This window comes from Leiobunum rupestre, chromosome 6 (assembly GCF_980474605.1).
Source record: "Leiobunum rupestre chromosome 6, qqLeiRupe1.1.hap1, whole genome shotgun sequence".
Lineage (NCBI taxonomy): Eukaryota > Metazoa > Arthropoda > Arachnida > Opiliones > Sclerosomatidae > Leiobunum > Leiobunum rupestre.
The window spans coordinates 63,648,166-63,669,813 of NC_143389.1; the positions used below are offsets into that span (position 1 = coordinate 63,648,166).

The window sequence follows — 21,648 nt, forward strand, 5'->3', positions numbered from 1 at the left end:
TCGCCTTTATACCATTATTAGCTGTTTGACTAATTAAGCGAATATCTTATCGTGAAATAACCCGTTTCCTTTATTTATTTTGAACCCAAATCATATTAATAGTGTCTTAATCAAATTGGTTAAATTTTAATTAGTAATTTACTATCATGAAATATTTTCAGCATAGATTTAGCGATAAATTTGGGTTATGATATATTATATATAAATAAGATTTTTTTCAAATATTTCGTAAATCACGATGAAAACCATATTGATTTGCGGTCTCTTTTTTGCGATATTTTCATCGGGCTATGCCGTGACAAATGCAGAAAGGGAACTTGCTTGCGGTAAGTGTTTCTAAAAAAAATAATTGAAGTAAATAATCTATCTTCTACAAGAGATGGTCCCATAAAAAACGATATTTGTATTTTCGCGGAACCTTGGCCCGATATTCTTCTGAAGCCACGTGTATTTTACTCCGCAATTTTAAAATGTAGAAATTTCTATGAAAATAAGCTGAATTCAAACCAATAAGGTTAGCAGATTAGAGCTATGCATACTGGTCTCTAGGATATGTTATTGCATATTGTAAAAGTAGCGAGTATAATTAGAAACTAACAAAGAGACTACCCGTGGTGGTTATCACCTTATGGTAGTATGAAAATTCCCAAAGGGAAAAGTTGCAATGGGCTTTAGTTTAACCATGGCAACCGAAAATGTTTTTGGACTCTCAAAACAAAAAAATCTCCATTTAAAAAAGCATGGGATTTTCTAGGTTTTGAATAAATAAAAACATTTTAATATCCGCTTCCCATCTGTTGGTGACGTGTTTTCGTCAAGTTGTAAGTGATTTACTTCATATACCGTGAACAAGGTTTCATTAAAGAAAATACTTTTATGGCATCTGTTACGAGTGATTAGGTTATACTGTAAATGCTTATACACTTATTCATCGTTGAATTTTCAGGTCAGTACGAAGAAAATCCCCAATTGAAAACTGTTGCAAAAAATTGCTTCGAGGATAATATGCCTAGAGAAGTAAGACTATTTTAAACGATATATTTCAGTTTAGAACCACTTTCAATTGATACTTTTACTAAGACTGAATGAAAAAAATTGTTAATGGTGTTGTTCTCGGTGCTGTAGCTCAGGGATGTAGTTTTCACTTCTATTGAATGGAAATATAGATTTTGTTGTTGATACACCGAAAATTAAGCCTGTTTATAAATTAAGCAAAAAATATTTGTCTTCAGAATTTGGGTGGTATGGGAAAGCTAATCCACCCAAAAACCATTTGGTTAAAAATTGCAAGGTCCTTTAAACAAAAACGTCACGTCCTATATTACTCTAGGCCATAAAAGTAGTGAAATCAAATAATGGGCAAGATCTGTAATTATATTCCCATAAACGTCATAAACTGGACTTCTTTATCGACAAGTGATGTGCTCTGAAGTAATATGCTAGACCTTGCGCGTCCTAAGTGTTTTACTGAGTTAAAATCCTTTGTACAACCATTTCTTAGCTTAGCTGTAACTATTATAATGATACAAAATAAGTTAAATAATTTACCAAATTAATTAAAGAAAAAGGTCAATATAAGAAAAAACGTTTTCTTAAGAATGTATAAAGAGTGAACAAATCATAAAATTTACAACATAGCGGACGAAAGGCAAGCATAAATATCAAGAATTAGTTCCTAAAAACGATGTAGATGGCAGCATTACCTAATCACGGGACCATTTCAACCTCCCGACTTTAAAGTTTTCTTTCGTTCTCGCAAAATAAAAACACTCGATAAAATTACTGAAACTGTCCGTACTAGTGGTACTCGAACATTTCTGTACATTATCGATAGGTGGCAGAGCGACTACTGAAACTGGCAAATTACTGAAAGCAGACAAGTTGTTGACTGCAGTGACGTAATTACTGCAGTCAACAACTTGTCTGCTTTATTTAATTATGGTTTTAAGGTAAAAGAGTAAATTTAAACAAAGAAGATAATATATTTCGATCTAAACAATATATTTGATACACTGTGATTCTAATATTAGCCATTCTCTTTGAAATGTTTTATGGTTGTACAAAGGATTTTAAAACAGTAAAACACTTAGAACGCGCAAGGTCTAGCATATTACTTCAGAGCACATCACTTGTCGATAAAGAAGTCCAGTTTATGACGTTTATGGGAATATAATTACAGATCTTGCCCGTTATTTGATTTCACTACTTTTATGGCCTAGAGTAATATAGGACGTGACGTTTTTGTTTAAAGGACCTTGCAATTTTTAACCGAATGGTTTTTGGGTGGATTTTACGCCTTTTTGTTTATAACAATAGAAGTGAAGTTATTATAATACCTTTAATCGTAACAAAGCGGAAATAATGTTTATAAACAAATTGGAAAGTAAACTTTTACCTATTTGGAATATTGAGAACTGCCTAGCTCTTTCGCCAACATTGTGTACGTTTAGATATTGTTTACTTTAATTTTTTGAAACCGTGACGTCATTATGCTCTCTAATTCATTTTTTAATGTTAATAAATAGGCTTGTACGATTGTTATTAAACTTTACACGTTTTGTACTGTGTTTATTACTCATTGGCATGGTTTACCGCCCTCTGGCGGCACACTGCCCACCCTGACACTGGCGAGACAATTCGAACTCACTGCAACTCTTTCACTTAGAAACAACCTATAAATCAGTAGCATTCGAATGTTTAATCTATTTCTGTAATTATATACCCATAAACGTCATAAACTGGACTTATTTATCGACAAGCCCTATGTCGGACAACCCCCACCCTGACACTCGCAAGACTATTGTTGTCGAACTCAGCGCCCCTTTTTTCCTACAATCCACCTATAAATATGTTGCATACATAGTTTTCAAGTATATCCGTTTTAGCGGGCATTTTAACCTTTAAGACTATTTTTCGAACACAGCGCCACGTTTTCACCTAGAATCAACCCTCAAACCTTTTGAATTATTTTTTTTAAATCGCTGGTCGCTCCAGTTTAGTACTTCTTATGTGTTTATTACTCCATGGTTTCGTTACGGACTCGCTAAACTGTACAATTGTCACCGTAGCTCAAGAACTATACCATATATGAACTTCTCCTTTGGCAGGACACAATGGGAGCTTAATATAGAACTGTATACCAAATTGAATTTAAATCGGTTCAGTAGTTTTTGCTGTAGAGCGGTCTGCGAGGAGAAGATGGAAGAAGAAGAAGAAGAAGAAAAGAAGAAGAACAAAAATTAAGCCTTACTTTGCCCCATTACTACGAAACGTCGCCTTAACCCTGTTCGATGGAATTCGTATATGTTTGTCGCGTTCCTGTAACCTTTCAAACGATACAGCACTTGTTTTGATACGACCTATAGTTTTTGAGATACGAGGGTGTAAAATCGGCTTCATTCTGACTCGAGATAATATAGCAAGTGCTCGGGTAGGTGCTCTACTCTATACCCGGACCTTGCATAGGGACTACCGTCCCTTTTGATATTGAAAACCGGGAGCGGTTGCGTGTCAAACATTAATAAAGCGGAAGCGTAGAAACGCAAAATAAGTCGGATTGAATATCAAGAAATTTCAAGGTATTTCTTAAGCCAAACGAGTTCTATGTGCCAATTTGGATTTGTGTTCTGTATAGTACCTGGGATATTAAATTAAAAATTAATTATGTTTTGAGAAATTAATACAATTTCGTTTGTATTTATAGGTGGTAATTGTTTATAATTCTTGTATCGCAAGAGCAATTGGTCCAGGTGCAACTGCGGAGGAGTTCATAGCTCATCAATGCTCCCCGAGTTCGGAAGAAAGAAAACAACTAGTTGAAGATGATGTACGACTTATTATTTATTTCAAAAATGTCAAATGAGCTCAGAATTAACTATAAAACCCAATATTAATCGAACATTATACAAGATGTCCACTAAAAAACCTAAAATGATAAATAACTGATAAACGTTTTTTTGAAAAATTTCAAAATTCTATGGAACAATCCTCGTGTAAAATTGAATAACCTTGAGCCATGCCTTCAAGGTCAATCAAAAACTATCTCGATAACCGTTGGGTTTGCGGATTTGGTTCCGATTATAAAGTTGTTCTTCGCTATATTATTAGTTCAAATAACCAAATTTGACCAATCAGAAGCCGATAATTTTAAGTTTTTCTAGAAAGAATAATAAATGCCTTCTGTGACATTTCAATTGAAATGTTGAACAACTCAATGAACTCCGTCGTTAAACGATCTCAAGCATGTATAGTAGCCAACGGTGGCATAATTGAACCGTTGTTAACTATTCAGTATTAATTTGATTTAGTCACATTAAAACTAAACATATTATTTTATTATCATACACGGCATTTATTAACCTTAAATTTATCGGCTTCTGATTGGGGAGCAACAACTTTCATTGCCCTTGACATGGTTCAAGGGCATTCAATTTTACACTAGTAAATGCCCCCCTGCTCGAGGAATGTACCATAGAAATTTTAAATTTAAAAAACAGTTATTTATCATTTTTCGTTTTTAGTGGACACCCTGTATACTAGAAAGTCCAACGGCTCTTTCCGTAATGTCTGAACAAATCATTTGAAGTTAAAAAAGATTGCTTCGATGTTTCGGATTTATTTGAAAAGAAAGATTGGACACATGGTGCGAAGTGTGTTAGATCTGGCATTAACTAAAGTAATGTATAACAACATAAGTAACATAATAATTGTTGCAATGATATTTAAAGCCTTATCCTCGCTCTTTTTCTTAATACCACTTTCCTTCGCCACTGAACTATAACGAGGACTAAACAACCAATTGGTTTCTTATTCATATATTCAGCTAATTTAAAATTTTACGAATCTAATTCTATTATAATTTAGGTCAGGAATCCATAATGCTACTTGGAATGAATAACGAATTTATTTCCCCGCCGTTGTGGCGGAACATAGCAGGCAGAGCTTATAATTGAGAGTGTTAGCTCCTCCTCCCATAAAACCACGTGACTAATGTGTGGTTGGGTCTTTGGCCGAGTTGAAGGTTATAAAGTACCGATAGACCTAAATATTAATAAGAAAAAGTTATTAAAGAACTTAAAAAACGGTTGAAAACAGTATTAATTGAGAAAGTTGTTTCGGAAGTCAACATATTTTTAGAGAACGGCATTTTTAATATTCCCGACGGTTTAAAGACTATTCAGTTCATGCAAGGAAAGATCGAATGATTTTAACACTTTGTGCCAAGCACTAAGAATTGATCTTTACGGACAATTATTATGGCTCTTTTCAAGCTTGGTCACAAACTACTGTCTTTTCGACACCATGAATTGGTTTTAATGAGTCATCTATCGCGGATTCTAATACCGGAAAAACATCTAAATCATTTAATCCGACGGATTCTGCCATTTTTCCCGATGATGAAAACTACCAAACGACTAATAAAAACCATGGGTGAAATATACAAATAACTGTATATTTGTAATAACCAATCAAACGCAAGGCCTTTTACGTCACCGAATTTTACGTCATTTGTCGCGGTATAAGCGTTTTTGGGCCCACCCAGAATGTTCCGCCACAAAATACCACAGGGGATATGCGGAGATATTTATTCTAAATAGCGTTATGGATTCCTGTTTAGGTTGATGTTTATAAACACCACACAGATCTTAATGTGGACAGTATTGCCTCAAGAAACGAAATAATGGCTTTAAAAGTTGCTTGGCGACTTAGGCCTAAGGTGGTGCCTTGGGTATTAGCCAAGCCTAGCTGAAAGGAAACAAAATACATTCATTTTATGTTCAAATTCTATAATTCATTATTATTTACAACATTACAATACATTTCAATATAACAAATAAACGTTTAAATTTAACTAAGCCTTGGCGGGAAATTTTGAAGAAGCTTCATTTCATTTAGTGGGGAACCTCTATTACGATATTTTGTAGGTCACTTTGTAGAAAGGATGTATTAAAAATCTTATCACATTTTTCTTTATTCATTTTAATACTATTTATCGTGATAATAGTTCTTATATAAAAACCAATTTTTATATTTACATCAATACATTTGTTTTTTAAATAGCTATGAATTAAGAGTTTTTACAATTTCAGATTATGCGCTGTATGAATGAGAACCTATTCGTTTTAATGCAACACGTAAGTGAAATCGCTTGAAACATGCACCTTCGCAACTTTCTAAAATTATTTCAGACTAAAATATGCATTATCAGGAGACATGACTAGGAGTTCACAGCCGGGCGCTTTTCCGAACGCGCGCTGTTAACGAAAAACGTGTCTTTCCCTTCTCTAACTTTTACCCCCCCCCCCCCCAAACCGCGGTATCTCCAGTCTCGGAGACGGACTCGAGATGAAATATTTTAGTGACGCTCTCTAGCGAGGATTGTGGGAACTACCGCTGAGGTTGTAGAGCCGCCTCAGCGTGAGCCCGCGAGAAGGGTTTTTTTTTCTCCCAGAGGGCGCTATGTTGATAGTATAGTATCTACGTGACGGCCGAGAAAAAAAGAAAACGCCAGAGAGAAAATTCGAGGGGTGGGTAGAAAGCGGGAATTAGTGGGAAAAACGGGTTCTTGTGTTCACCACGCCGGGGTCCATTCACCGCGGCAACCGCTGTCAACTCCTAGTCATGTCTCCTGGCATTATATATAAGAAAATTCCCATAGGAAGTATAGTGGGAAGTTTGAGCCACGATTTGTCGGGATATTCACCCGCATTGAAAAATACCTCAAGCCTGCAAAGATACGTGTTTATTTTTGTGGCTTAGATGGAAAATGCTTTCGTAAGTGTTTAGAACTCTCACCTCGCAGATATAGCGGATCCGGGTTCGATCCCAGGGAAAACTCGGAACCACTCCTTCCGCGTTGAGTTTGTTATCTCCCTGCTGGTTAGAGGGGTTTCCCGTTTCCATAAAAACTGGCTGAGATTAACGGTAATAGTAAGTGCAGGGAGCTGTGGCTCGCGTGGATTGAAGGGCTCGCCACAACGCTCCTTCGCAATTTAACCCGGCCACCGGTAATTGGCTTCACTAGTGTATTTAAGCCTGTGTGGTTTCTTGGGTATTAGCTTAGCTGATTATTATAACTTATACTCTTATTAAACACATATTTTTAGCACTCATGTCACATCACAAATAGTAGATGTGGCACCAACAGATATTTATTTACATCAAATAATTCAATTTAATAAAGAAAAGAATATTGGAAATCGAATAGAGTTTGCCCGTTGTTCCGCCTTTTGGTCTCTTTGCTAAAGGGCTTATTGGCTCCCTATCTATGTAGGTTCGGTGTCTACTTGGGATACAATGACATCCACATTTATGGCCACAGCTGAGCGTCCCATTGGTGCCCCTTACGGCTGTGGACGCTAGTGGGGGGCAGTCATGATAGGATGATACGATATGCACCGGTATATCAAATACTGACACATTGCCTAGATAGCCCTCACGCTTCGCCTCCAAATACGGGGATCTAGTTAGAAGAACCTTTTCGGTATAACATTGACGTCAACAAAATTAAGCGTAATATAAACTTTTGTTATCTATAAATCGTGGTTGATCTTCCATTATGGACTTTCCTCCAGTGACGTATTTCTCTCTTTTCTTTTCTTTTTATGGCTGGTCTAGATTAAACTTGTGTTCAGTCCTTTAAGGTTTCTCATTTTCTAAATCGCCAGCCAGATCGATTTTTGTCTCTATCTAAGTTAGCCTACGCGGAGTGAGTGTTTTTCAAAATACACCAATATTATAAATAGAATAGGATATATCGTTATTTCACTCGCGAATCAACTTGGTTTGCAGGTTTGCCAGATTATCTTTTTCCGAGCCTCCCTGGTTGAAGCAAACCTGTTCAAACGCTCGTCCCTTTGTACTAAAAAGGATGAAAGCACTCGTAAACGAATTTATAGGAGAGTATATTTAAAAGATATCCACTTTGAAGATCTAGTTCACCTTGTTTATAGAAGTTATTTTTTACAATCGGTTTTTAATTTTCGTGAGCATTTTTTTAATAATCGTTTAATTATTTTGCGCAGACGGAGGAAATGATGAGAGGACTTAAAAAGACCTCGGTAAGTAGTCCATACTCATGAATAATGGAAATTAAGAATTCACACACGCTTAAATTATCAAGATACACTAATTAATCATCATCAGGGGTTTTTAACACACTATTGATGGTGGATATTTACTGAGCTAATAATTAATGTTTCATTAGACTTTTACCGCTTTTGTAGGAATGTGCAAATGCCCACCGCGAAAACAACCGAAACAGGCGAAATGCGTTGGCATCCTCAATATCTTTCTTGTTTTAAAATAAAAGTAAATTGTAAAAAATGTGTAGAAAAATAGGAAATAAAAGCAATCACAACTTGATGTTTTTATCATTTCCCAATTAAATTTTAAGGTTATACGTATGCTCTGTTCTCGAGAAAAAGACTACGTCACAGAGAGGTTAAGGTCGCGCTTTAAAACAAGAACACGGTGAACGTCTTTACGCCTAGTAGTGTTGCCAGCTATGGCTTGTTGTCAGGTACGTACCGGAGTTAGTCAAACTCATCCTCATTTTTAAAAGTCAAAATATTTTTAGAATTTTTCTTTAAAAAAACTGGTTCCGAATAATGAACAAAATTATTGTTCCCCTCTCCCGCAAAGGGAATCCCTGATTGATGTAAAAATTTGAAACTTTTGGAAACTTAATATCCGATGACCTGCTTAAGTAGCTAGTAACCCTTAGCTAATTCTGGTTTTTTAGATTTAGTGTTATAATTTTATTAATTGCCAAAATTGCATGCATTTTATCTTATAGTTGCCATAGCAAGATTTAATAACACAAATGTTGAAATTCATAGATACTTATAAGGGCGATTTGGAAATTAACTAGTCTAACATCAATTTTAATAAAATTAAAAAATCAAATTATTTATGATTACGTTTTACCTCAAATAGTAAAAAATACCACATTTGGTAGTTTAATATCCTTCAAAATTATATCAAGTGGCGGTTCTAGTGTAGATGCAACGATAAGAGGCGATACTTTACGGGTTCTTTTTGTAGTGTAATAGGGGGTAGCATCCAGAAGCTTTATTTTCAAAACTGTCTCTGAGACTGCTGAACCCTTCAATCAAAGAATTTTAAAGATTTCCTTCATAATTATGGTCTGAAATATGTGAAAAATATTCGAGGTTGCATTTTCCAAATACGCTTAAATCCAGCGCAATAACCTCAGTAAACTCTGAAGTGGGGCCTCTTCTTCCCAAGTGATGAAGATGAAAATCAAATGAGAAGAAAGTTTAAATTTATATTTATTAGAGTTATAAAACATTTTAGAACCCAGATACAAATTTTTCAGTTGATGATAGTAGCAAAATAAACGACAAAGGGGGCGACTATGTAAAATATCCGAGGGAATCGGTCAAAGGTTGGAAACTATAGAAGAGTAAATATACCGCCAAAGGGGTGGGGGTTACGTGGGAACAAAAATGTTAATTTACAATAACTAATTGCATGTTCAACAAAGCGAATGCGTGGCGGCGTCTTCTCTTTTTATCATTACCCTCTCTTCCGCATATGTACAAAATTATTCAACTAGGATAACAATTGCATTAATTCACTAGCCCCAATGCGAGTTGAAATATACGTTCTTTGACCGCCTCAATTCTTCCTAACATGGCTGCTTTCTGAAAAATATAAACAATGATAAGTTATTTTGAAAACCCCTTTAGGAACGTATAGCGTAAACAGTCTGTACACAATAACGCTACAGTTCTACAGTCCTACACTATCCTTATTAGCGTTGTCTAGCGGTGGCTAACCCTGCCTTTCCAATTTGTTGCAAATCCGGACTAACGCAGGGAAATTAGTTCAATATGGATGGATTCGAAAGTCCATAAAATCCAACCTCCTTAAAAAAACTCGATAAAATTGAACCTCATGGAAAAACCGACAAACACATTTATCGTCGACGGTGGACGTCTGTTACATAAAGTAGTTTGGCCTCGACCTTAAACATTTCATAATCAATTTGCAAAATATCTCAAACATCAATATGGAGAAAACGTTTCTGTTGTATTTCACGGATACGAAACAGAAAGACTAAGCACTAAAAGTGAAGAGCTCAGGCGTCGAGCAAGGTCAACTCCCGACGGAATAGTTCAGCCTAGTTTATCGTGCACCGTTCCTCAAAATCATTTTTTTTAAAGTACACAAAAGAAACAATCGTTTATAAATGAGCTCGCAATTACACTACGAAAAGCTAATTTTAGAGTTATTCGCGCGCCGTCATTGTATCTACTGCGATGGAAAGTAAACAACCAGAAAATTCAGTTTTCGTTGTAGCTGACGATACCGACATCAAGGTATTATTAGTTTATCGCTGCTCTGGTAAAAACATCTACATGTTAGGGCCTGGCAAGTGTTCTAAAAGCGATAGTATAACAGATATTTACAACTTAAAATGCAAACTTCAAAATGTAGCCGAAGTTTTGACTTTTGTACACGCTTTCTCTGGTTGCGATTCTACGTCTAGGTTTTTAAAAAAAGAAGGAATAACACTATCTTGAAACCATTTCGCGATAATGAAGATTTGATCCAATTTGCTCTAATTTTTAAATAAAAAACGTGGATTAAAATCAAATCCACCTGGTAGGATACAAATAATTATCAAGCTATATAACGCTAAAAAACACTACAAACCTAAATGAACATCGCTATATCATGTACAATTGATTTGTTTCTAAACAAAGTTGAAAATCCACGAATGAGTTGGCAACTCTCGCACCGACCTCAGAATCAGCGAAACATCACATAAATAGAGTCTATTATCAATCTCAAGAATGGTTAGCCAATAATCAGAACCCTGAGAATTGGGGATTGAAGATAAATGGGATTTACTTGGAAGCTATTCAATGTGAAAATCCGCCAGCTCCAAGAAGAATACTAAATCTAATATTTAGTAGATGCAAAAGTAGCAATTGCAGTAAATTATGCTCCTTCCAATGATACGGAATTCATTGTTCCACCTTGTGCACCGAGTGTAATGGAATATCATGTTAAAACTCTTACAAAGACGACGAAGTTCAAGACGATACTGAATAATTTAATAGAAATTAATGTACACTATCATATTTCATATTTATATGCTATAGCCGTTTTTTGTGGATAACGAGATTCAATCTATGTGCGCTCTCCCATATAAAGTACCGCAGGTAAGTTATATATTATTCGATAGGAAATTGCATTTTGAATAAGATTGGTCGAAGTTGATAAATGAGTATATCTAATGGGTTTCGCGTAAATACGCAAAACCCAAAATAGACAAAATGGCGGCCATTGTTAGACATGTTCCTCGATTGCAAAATCGATCAACTTTTTCCCGAATATAGTTCGTCGAGATGAACATAATCTAGCCAAAATTAGCTTGTAACAAATTAGTTCCGGGTCCAAACCTAATTTCCCTGGGCTCGAAACCAAAATACAAACATAATACCAAAAGCTAAAGTTTGCGTCATCGTTTTAAATTGAAAGTAATACAAGCCGAAAGAGACACTCAGTTTATAACCACAAATAATTACAAATTAAAATGTAACGACCAAACTGAAAAACGCAGCACACAAATTTATTGTTAGTGTAACTATACTTTGATAGCTGTTGTTGAAGACGGTTTTATATTTCTAATATTGAGGAATATCCCCATTGAGATCCAATTTGGGTGATCTCCATAGTCACCCTTCAAAAAAGGACAAATCTTTAGTAAATATTTACGTATAAACAAGTAACAAATAATTTAGTATATCAACTTTAATTCTTTTTGGGAATCTTCAAATCTGGATGCGATCCTGGATGCCTTAATGACTAGCTTGACCTCTGACGCTTCGTTCACTGGTTGATAAAGGAAAGAGAAGGCATAGAGATAAATACTCCAACTGGCAGTCCTTCAATCAGGCAACGAAAGTGTGGTGTATACAAACCCTTTTTCTATAAGGGTCCATTGCCAATATTCGTGCGATTCTATCCGAAAAATATTTTGTAAAAGCAGGGGCGGTGGAATTCAACGCTTTTTTCGGATAGACTCACGAACGTAGAATCTTCCCCGATCGAACCTTTGCAACGATCCTTTAACTGAATATACTTTCAAATGACTTTTTGTGAAAAAAAAGTGATGGGTAGACTATCGGACGTACTTTTTAACAATATAATAGGCCTAATAATAATAATAATAATAATAATAATAATAATAATAATAATAATAATAATAATAATAATAATAATAATAATAATAATAATAATAATAATAATAATAATTTATTGGAATCTTCATTATGTCTGGTACAGGATTAGAAGGCCAAATTGCTACGCAACTTTTATTCCGAGTTTTGATGTACATTAGTTATAGAAAAAATAACAAAAAATAAAAAGAACAAAATAAAGAAAATAATAAATTGGATTATACAAACATTAATTGAAAATTTAGATAAAACACCGAGGAATTTAAAAACTATTGTATATAATTTACATTCGTATTATTTAAAAACCGGTTTTAGCATCCTTTTTTAAAAAATGAAAGTCCATTACTGGTGGATATATTTAATTTGTTAAATTCCCGATTATTCTTTAAATCTTGGTATATAACAGCGTGTTTTCATTGATCAAACTGTGTGTCTTTATTACCGTGTTATCTGGGGTTGTTCATTAGCTATAAACTCTAATTTGTAGTTATTGTAGGCATAAATATGTTTATTTAATAATAAACCAGTTTTTATTCTTTTAACTACCATCTCCGTCATTGAAGTTTTGCTGAATACTTCTTTGAATACGAATTTCAACAATTTTTAAATGGGCCAATAAAAAAATTAAATAGCTAAAAAATACTAGAACTTGTTCGAGTTTGAAAAACATAATATTGAAAAACATCTTTTGATGGACTAACGAATTGGAAGCCAAATTTAAATTGGTAAATTATTAAACCACTTTAAAACGGTAATTACTGTTAATACTCGTTAATTGAAGTTGATAATTTATCAGTTTATGAGATATAAAACATTTTAATCAGAATCCGGCTAAAAAAAAGCTAAATTAACTTAACATTCCCTTTCAATGTTATCAGATCTTGCGAAATATTCCAGAGTTGTACCTCATTATTTACTTCCGATACGGTTCGTTGAAGCAATTTTGGTTAATCACAGCTCCACCATATCCTTTAAAATGTAATTAGTTTGATTTAATTGATAAGCGTTATATTTGACGAGCTATAAATACTAGTTTAAAATGAGCTGCTCGGATTCCATAGTAAAGTAATATTAGTCAAGATGAGGTCAACGTTAGCTTTCGTCGTTTTGTCCGTAATTTTTGCAATCGGACATGCTGGTGTTATGGAGAGTGATAGCGAAAAAATGTGTGGTAAGTCATATGAAATATTTCAATATATGGGTGGTTAAATAATTAGTTTTATATCATATGTTTAATTGGAGATAAGTACTCCCATTTATTCAAGGATATTTAGTTTTTTTGTTATTTCGCCATCTTCAAAATATTATGGTTCAAATTGGTTGACTTAATTTGACACCGAAAAACCTGTTTTCTTATTGGTATATAATTTGATTCGGATTCCACACCCGTTATTTACCAAAACAAATAAAAATGCCTAGGTTTCGTTTTTAATTTAGATAATTATTTTTTGTTAAACCGTTTAGGAAAATGTTTAATAATTAAATTATTTCAACTTTTATGTCTCAAAAATGTGTAAATTTGATAAAATTTGATAATATTTTATTGAAGAGTTTAATCCGAATAAAAATATCAAATATCAAATAAAAATATTATTATAAAGGGTCAAAGGATAAACAATTTAAGTCCTATATAGATAATTATGACATGGTGTGCAAGAGATATACTGAGGATTAGAATAAGGATGAAGGTTCAAATTTCTATACTATATCGCCAAAATGGCTGAATAGACATTCCTGGAAATCTTGAATTTGGTTTCGAAAATCGCATGGAGGACCCAGCCGAAATTAAAACTAATATTGCTTTAATAATCGAATTTTAATTTTCAGAGGAATTTAAAGAACGTCCGGAGCTGAAGGGTATCGTAAAAGATTGCTTCCGGAACAACATGCCCCAAGAAGTAAAACTTTTCACACTTTATTTTAGTTGAGCTTTCATAATAACAAAATAATATCTTTGAACTTCAACTATAGTACATTTTATTCCCCATTAATTACTAAATTAATTAACTAAACCCCATTAATATATATTATATTACGTTTTTACCTATACACAGTTCATCACTTCATTGTTTTAATATTTATCTGTTTAACCATTATGTTAGTTTAATGTTCAAATATAAATTTATAGAATTGATTACCATTTCAGCTGGACTGTTTTAAACTCAAGTTAATTATTATTCGTCTTTTTCATCTGTTTACCTTTCTATTTAATATTTTGTTAGCTTATTGCACAAGCTGTCACGCTAAAATTTTACAATTTAGGTTCTCGATCTGTACGATACTTGTATTCAGCGTGTGTTGGGTGAGTCGGCCGATGAAGTAACCTTATTGGATGCGCAATGTAGTGATCCTTCAGAATTCTTCAGTGTGACTCTAAATGTAAGAAATTTCACTTGACTTTAAAATGATATTGTGCGGGAAAACCGCTTATAAAGCGCTTTAATATTTAACTGAGGCTAGACAGATAATCTTTTGATAAAAAGGGTCGTTCACAAATCACACAACACCGCGTAAGGGGAAGTTGGGATTGTATAAGCGTTAGTAAATTTTACGCTAAATATCTGAATTCTATACCGGAACCTGAATTATAGCAATTACTTCAATTAGTAAGTATTTCTGATTAGTAAATGTAAATTTAATAATTTTCGGGCTTATGTGTGACTTTAGTATATGTTACGCAATTTAGGGGTGAAGTTACTCTTTGTTACTAGGGCAAGGGTGTATCCGTGATTTCATTTCGGTTGGAGATGGAACTGTGCACCGTCCTTTTTAGAAATGTTACCCTTTGCACCCCCATCTATCCATTTCGGGGACCCCCATAAAGAATTTTTTGGCTACGAACTTTTTTAACAGCCCCAAATTTGGAAGAAATTAGAAACCTATTTTTTTATACGATTGGCAGTTGCAAATTTTCTATCCTTGTTTTCTAGATTCAAAAGTGTATAGCTGAAAGTTTTGAGGTTCTATTACGAAACGTAAGTGATTCTTTGCATAAATCGTAAAAAAATCATACCAGGGGTTTAACAAACTTATTTCCCTCTTAATTACACTTCATTGGTGACAAATAGAACTTAAAACTAAAATTGCGCAATACTAAAACGTATATTTGGTATATACGCACGTTTCGATTCTGCCACAAGCAATATACTGAGATCTTTTCGATAGAATAAAAACATCGAGACCACGGAAGACAAATGATTTTTGGTTTCTATTATATGATATTATAGCCACATTATATTTTCTTAGTTTTTATATTATTGGTAAGTTATTAATATCCGTAAAATAGCCCGTAATATAACTTACCCGAATTTGTAGTGGCCCTTCCTCGCTTAAGCAGATCCGAACAATTAAATTCTACAGACTAGCGGGGGAAATAACAATAATTCCCAATATACGGTATCCCTTGAAACTGTCGTGATTTTTCAAATCGAAGATTTTAATAATACCACCAAAATAATTAACGAAACGAAAGCAGGTATAATTTATATTGACGCCTATTTTCAGATGGATGCAATTCAAAGTGGTGTGAGTAATGCCATGGTGAGTCAATTTTGTTACTTGAGTAAATCGAGCGCTGAGCCCAAATACAATTACGCTATATTATTACCAATCAATGTACGATTAGATAAAATAAGTACCAGCGCAATATTATTAAAATAAAGTTTCCTGCGTAAACCATAGCCTTTGTTCCTCAGCAATATTTCAGCATTTTTAGAACTTTGATCGTAAGAATAACGAGGTCATTTACCGTCATTACCCAGGAAATTCGTTACCACTGTATAAAAGAAGCATATTTCTCGCGATTAAATTCAATATATTTGATTTGATTACTAAAGCAATTCATGACGCTTAAAGGGGAATTGTCACCAAAACCAAAATTTACGAAGTTTTTTTACAGAATTATAGAAAATATATCAATGATTATGTCCCTGTAATTTTATAGTTATTGGGAAAGTATTTAAAAAGTTACGCTACTTTTTCCGCAACTTACATCAAACGGCTCCAAAAATTTCAGAAATCTTGGTTGAACTTACGTGCAGCGCCAAAAGAATGAAGCGGCAAAAATTTAGAAAGGGTGGCGTGTAAGGCATTTTTAAAACACGATAAACTACAATCTACGAATATAACTCGGTTAAAAAGCCAAGAAGAATGTCGTAGCAGATGACAGTTCCGACCGAAAAACGATAAAACCGGGGAAAATAATATTTCGTTCACGAGATGGCGCTACAGGTAGGTTCAACCAAGCGGTTCGGAGATTCTCGAGTCGGGGGGGATAAAACACGAAATTTGGTTGCTAATAATAAATCAAATACTGGAAATATTAACATGAAATGTTTTGTATAACCATTTTCGGACGTCCTCTATCCATTTAAATGGTTTTTAACCAATTTTAGGGTGGTGAAAATTCCCCTTTTAGAAACTCTTTTTATCTTAATTTCTAAATATATAAAATATACCAAATCGTGCGAGCCCTTTACACCAATAGAGTGCTCTCGATAGCTCGAGATTGCCTGGATCAACATTTCATGTTCCATTTCCATGTTTGAATCCGATGCGACCAATTTTTCCTCGTTTAATCTACCGCTTTCAAGAGAACGCTCGAAACCGACCTACTGATTTCGAGATCGCTCTGGAAACATGTTTTTTGCATGTTCCAACTCAGGAAAAAATTTTTGGGCGTGCTTTTCTAACTTAGGAATAAAGTGCTCGAATATTTAATTTATCTTTCGGCCCAAAAGATCTATAAATGAAGTCAGAGGGGGCATCGGAGCTCAATTCGACCAGTTAAATGGAAAATGCTAAAACAAATTAAAAAGGTCTCCCAAAGAAGCAGATCATTTTCTTCAGAATTTGTTTACCGCAGCTGAATATTGTCAGGCACATTCTAACCGTACTTAAACGCAATCCCGTAGGGATTGGTGTGTTATTTTAATAAGGTTTAGGGATAGAAAGGCCAATAAAACATCAATCGATAGGTTATATCGTTCCCTCGCTGGCACTGTTTCTATTTTGGCATTAGTAGCCTAAATATTGGGCATTAACTGTCCCTCATACCATTCGCCAATGAAGGGAAAATTATACGATGTGTCCTCGGTTGCTCTTTATCGAGTATAGCACTTGAAGGCCCGCATGTTGAGCCTTTGACCAGTTAATAATTTTTCTCGATAATCTTAACATATTGGGGGGATTGTATGTACTCAAATGTGTGTGACATCTCTTCTTGCTTAGGGAAACAGTTGGCAAAAGGAAAGAAAGAGCATCCAAGAGATATTATTTCTATAGGAAAGCAGTTAAAACTACCCATATAACTCTCTTTGCTTGGGCATTGGGTCGTTAGAGGCAACAAATAGTGTTATTTCGCTAAACGAGTTTTACTTTTTCACTAGTTCAAGTGGTAATTTATTCATCTGAATTTTTTCGTTTAAAAAACTTCCGTAAATATAGCTTCTAAATTTATGGAACTTAAATTCAAAACAATACGGCCCACGTTAGTGTTTTAATCCTAATGAATTCTATTTGTGAAGATTAAGAGCTTTTTTAAAGAGGAGGCTCAAAGTTTGGGCATTATCTGTCCCTCACACAGTTCAATAGTGAAATAGAAATGATTAATATGAAAACCACCCTTCATTTACTCACTTCTCAATATAGAAGTATAACGGTAACTCAAAATTTTTAAAATGATAATTTCACAATTTTTTTACTTTTACGCTACATGTGAATCGCACATTCCAATTGAATGATATTTGCGTAAGTTTAAAGGTTTTAACAACGTTTAAATTTTAATTTCTTTGTACATAGCAATGTGGAAGAGACTATGAAAGTTCCAACAGCCGGAAAAAACGCCACGCGTTTGCTCACCTCCTCACCTTTGTTTGATAATTATAAAATTTTGTGCAATGATATAAATAAAAGTATCTTTTTTGAGAATTAATATTAATTAATTATTATTTAGGTGGTATGAAACATACTTATGGTTATCATGTTCGTACGCCGATGCGAAACGTACCAACGAAAATATGAGTAATAATTTCACATAGTAAATGTGGCACCGTGTGTACGTGGTAAGTGGAACCGTTTAAAACCGACTTCATTACCGGCCTTTTTGATCATAAGACAGATAATACATCCAATGCTATACTCTCTTCTGAGGCAGATTCTACTCGACACAGCCTTATTTCGTTCCCCTTCCCTGGACCCAGTTTTTCTATTTTCCTCGAATTTATGTCGGGGCTCCCAACCACGTATAGGGACGTATACAAATTACGCAATGTACAAGCATTACTAATTGATACAGGCGGGAGGGGACGGACTAAAATATGTTACGTCAATTATCATAATTATATACAGTTCTACCTAAATTATTCATTTGTTGAAGATAAATTAGCAATTTGATACTTTTATTTCCGATTTCTATGATTGTTTTTATAATGGTAAAAAAATTGTGTAAATTAATAATTTTAAGGTTTATAGGGCTATTATAATTTAGGGGATCAGATATTTCAATTAGTTGAGGACAACGGCGTCGTCAGCATTTCACGTTTGGGGCGCTTATCCATAAGCCCTTTCACCTGGAAATCGCCGTATGAAATATAAAAATTATTTAGGCCTAGAAGAGGAGTTTTCAGGGAACCTAGAATAGAGGTTTCTATAAAATAAAACAGAATAATAAAAAATTCAAAGTATAAAATGTTTATCTGTGTCACGAGCTTAAGCTTTTTAGTACTATATTGGCACGGACGTGGACTTCAAATTTCGACTCGTGCGTGCGCCCTCTATCTTCAATAACTATAGCTAGTGATGTAGAAAAAACATTCACAGGTGACCTCCCGTATTTTATAGAAACACATATTAAAGGTATATTACATTTAATTTCAAGATGTTTGAAAAAAGGCTGCGTTTAACCATCCTTTAAGAACCCGATGCATCAGTATTGATACTATGATGATTTATGGAATGCACGATTTTCTCTTAAGAGGGGGAAATGGGTGACAATAGGATAGGCTTTTCGTAATTGTAAAAGATGCTTAAAGTGTTGGTTGCACGAAATTTTAGCTATGGCTAATTAATGGTTCATTAGAAAGAGCAAACATTTTATAGCAAGTACAGAAAATTTCATCAAAATCAGTTAAGTGGTCTTTGAATTATTATAAAAAGTAGTTGAAATGGTGGAAGTCGAGTTTTTCGGCGAATTTCCAGACTTCTCGGCACCCATGACGTCAGAAAATGCGAAGCGTATCATTGGCTAATTGTCTATAATACATTTCTTTACATCTGGGATTAAAAGCAGGTTGATTTAACACCCAGGAAAAAGTCCTATACGCAGTAGTAATTGAAATAGGCATACACAAGCCTACGTAGTAGAAAAACGATATGAAACCGAAGGCTCCTTGTAAATTCTTCTTAAAACGTTGGGACCCGCGCGCCACGTAGCGCGCGCGTAAAAAAAAATTATTTCGATAATAAGCCTAATATTATGATTAAAAACCTCTGGTTTGAAAACTTCTACAAGTAAACAGAATCCCCCCACTTCAGTTCCTTCTATTTTAGGAATAAAACCACAGCTTTGATTTGCCCCAAATTACTCGTGCTACGGAGGAGAAAATTCGCCGAAAATTTCAGGATTTTGGGGAGCGAAAAAGGTCAGTTTCGGACTCAAAGTTAATACACTTAGGCTTGGAAATTTGTTTCGACAATGAAATTTTTGGAATGAGAACGTCCTGGGCTTCAAAACAAGCCCGCATTCATTCGTTTTTATTACTATCGATTTTTCGTGCAACCAACACTTTAAGAAATGTTTTAGGTAGCTGAAATTTTAAAATTACTCTACTGCCATCCCTAGATGTGTCGCTGAACCAACATTTAGCAAGACGAAATTTTAGGCCTAGATAACCATACAGTTTCTAGATGTTTCAATTCGCGTTTGAAGTGGGACTCGGTGCGTAAAAAAAAACATATCTTCCGGAAGAGCATTTCAGATAGGAATAACCCCACGGAAGATAGAGATGTCCAAAGTATTCTTCTTAAAATGAATTTTCTAGAGCGTCGACGAGTACTCATATCGTTGGAAGCAAAATGGAAAAACGTTGGGTCTAGGTTGCGTAGAATTTTGAAGATGCTCATCAAATCCAAAAAGGTCTGACTGGTATAATCAAAGGAGCCCAATTTAGCTTTTTAGGACGGTGAGAGAGCGGGATAAGTTGATAAGGAAATCCGGAGACCCTTGCGTGTTAAGTGTACATCAGCACTCCATTTTTGACAAGCACGTTACAAGATAAATGGAATTATTGATGTACCCGACAACTTTGCTAATAATTTTTACAGCAAAAAATCTAGGGATGGTGCCACTATTGAGGCTACAGCGTAGCGTGATGATTGAACGATGGCAGGGTAGTAAAGGTATATTATTGAAGCGAAGGGAGCTAAGTTTACTTTAGAGTTATTTGGAAATTGAAAATACTTTTTGATATCCACGCAACTGATTTTTGCTCTACGACTTTTCTCCGACTATCTTTTGTTCAACTAGTTGGATAGTGTGAACAATCTGCCGTATTCAACTTCCAAATTGGGCCATTGAGCGATTCTAGTTCCGCCGATGTTAGACAACAATTAAACTTTTGAAGAGTTTATCAATCAACATCCTTTATAGAATCCAGCGAAATATTTCCCACGTGGGACTGTTTGCTTATAAAAATCAAAACATCTGAAAGCTCGCTTTTTGATTGAATTGATTTCATTATTTAAATTTTTACTCATTAATACTGTGTAAATTAAACTAAAATAATGGGACTTCATTATTAAAAAAGTAAGCAGTAAACCGTTATTTTATATAAGCTTATTGTTTGAAATTTGCTGCGAGTCTTAGTTGATTCTGTTGAATAACTTTCACATTATTTTAAGTTATAGTTAATTTTATTAAGTTTTAGACCCAAAAAAAAAGCGGAAATCACAATCATAGTTCCCTGGAGTCTACATATTCGGAGTCTGCTAATTTTCTTTGTTTCTCATTGGTTAATATTTTAAGAATTTCCCGAAGGGACATCAGATTTGTTGGGTTGAAAAACGGTATAAATATTGGCTACAAATCAGATTTAAAAAATCGTGTAGTGTGAAACCCACTTTAGTGATTTGATGTAGTCGTTCCTGAGGTACTACTGAACTCAATAAAACTAAATCATTAATTCGTATTTTTAATTGTTCTATGTCATTTTGCTTAATTATGCAATATTATAATAAACTGTTTGATTCCACTTTAATGTTTCACTGGATTTCCAACTTGTTCTTTACGGTATACCCACAAAATATCTTACGCAACAAACCACTAAACAGCGCCGTAAATGTCTAATTCTTGTAGTAATTAGGAGCTACCAATGTTGGAACTCTTTGGAGTGAGGTGACCGAAATAATAGAGGTTATAACAAAGCAGTGCACTGTC

The 21,648-nt window shown here is 34.4% G+C and overlaps 2 protein-coding genes across 2 annotated transcripts; both read left to right on the forward strand.

Annotated features, from left to right (window-relative positions):
- Positions 1 to 238: 238 nt before the first annotated feature.
- Positions 239 to 8,303, forward strand: LOC149942933 (uncharacterized). Its single transcript, XM_090179549.1, has 6 exons — positions 239 to 326; positions 947 to 1,017; positions 3,704 to 3,826; positions 6,090 to 6,134; positions 8,025 to 8,060; positions 8,226 to 8,303. Exons 1-6 carry the CDS (start codon positions 239 to 241, stop codon positions 8,301 to 8,303), a joined length of 441 nt encoding a protein of 146 aa, XP_090035675.1.
- A 4,979-nt stretch (positions 8,304 to 13,282) lies between these two features.
- Positions 13,283 to 18,122, forward strand: LOC149942934 (uncharacterized). Its single transcript, XM_090179930.1, has 6 exons — positions 13,283 to 13,386; positions 14,043 to 14,113; positions 14,478 to 14,594; positions 15,146 to 15,190; positions 15,720 to 15,755; positions 18,015 to 18,122. The coding sequence occupies exons 1-6, from the start codon at positions 13,296 to 13,298 to the stop codon at positions 18,090 to 18,092; spliced, it is 438 nt and encodes a 145-aa protein (XP_090036056.1). The 5' UTR covers positions 13,283 to 13,295; the 3' UTR covers positions 18,093 to 18,122.
- Positions 18,123 to 21,648: the final 3,526 nt, after the last annotated feature.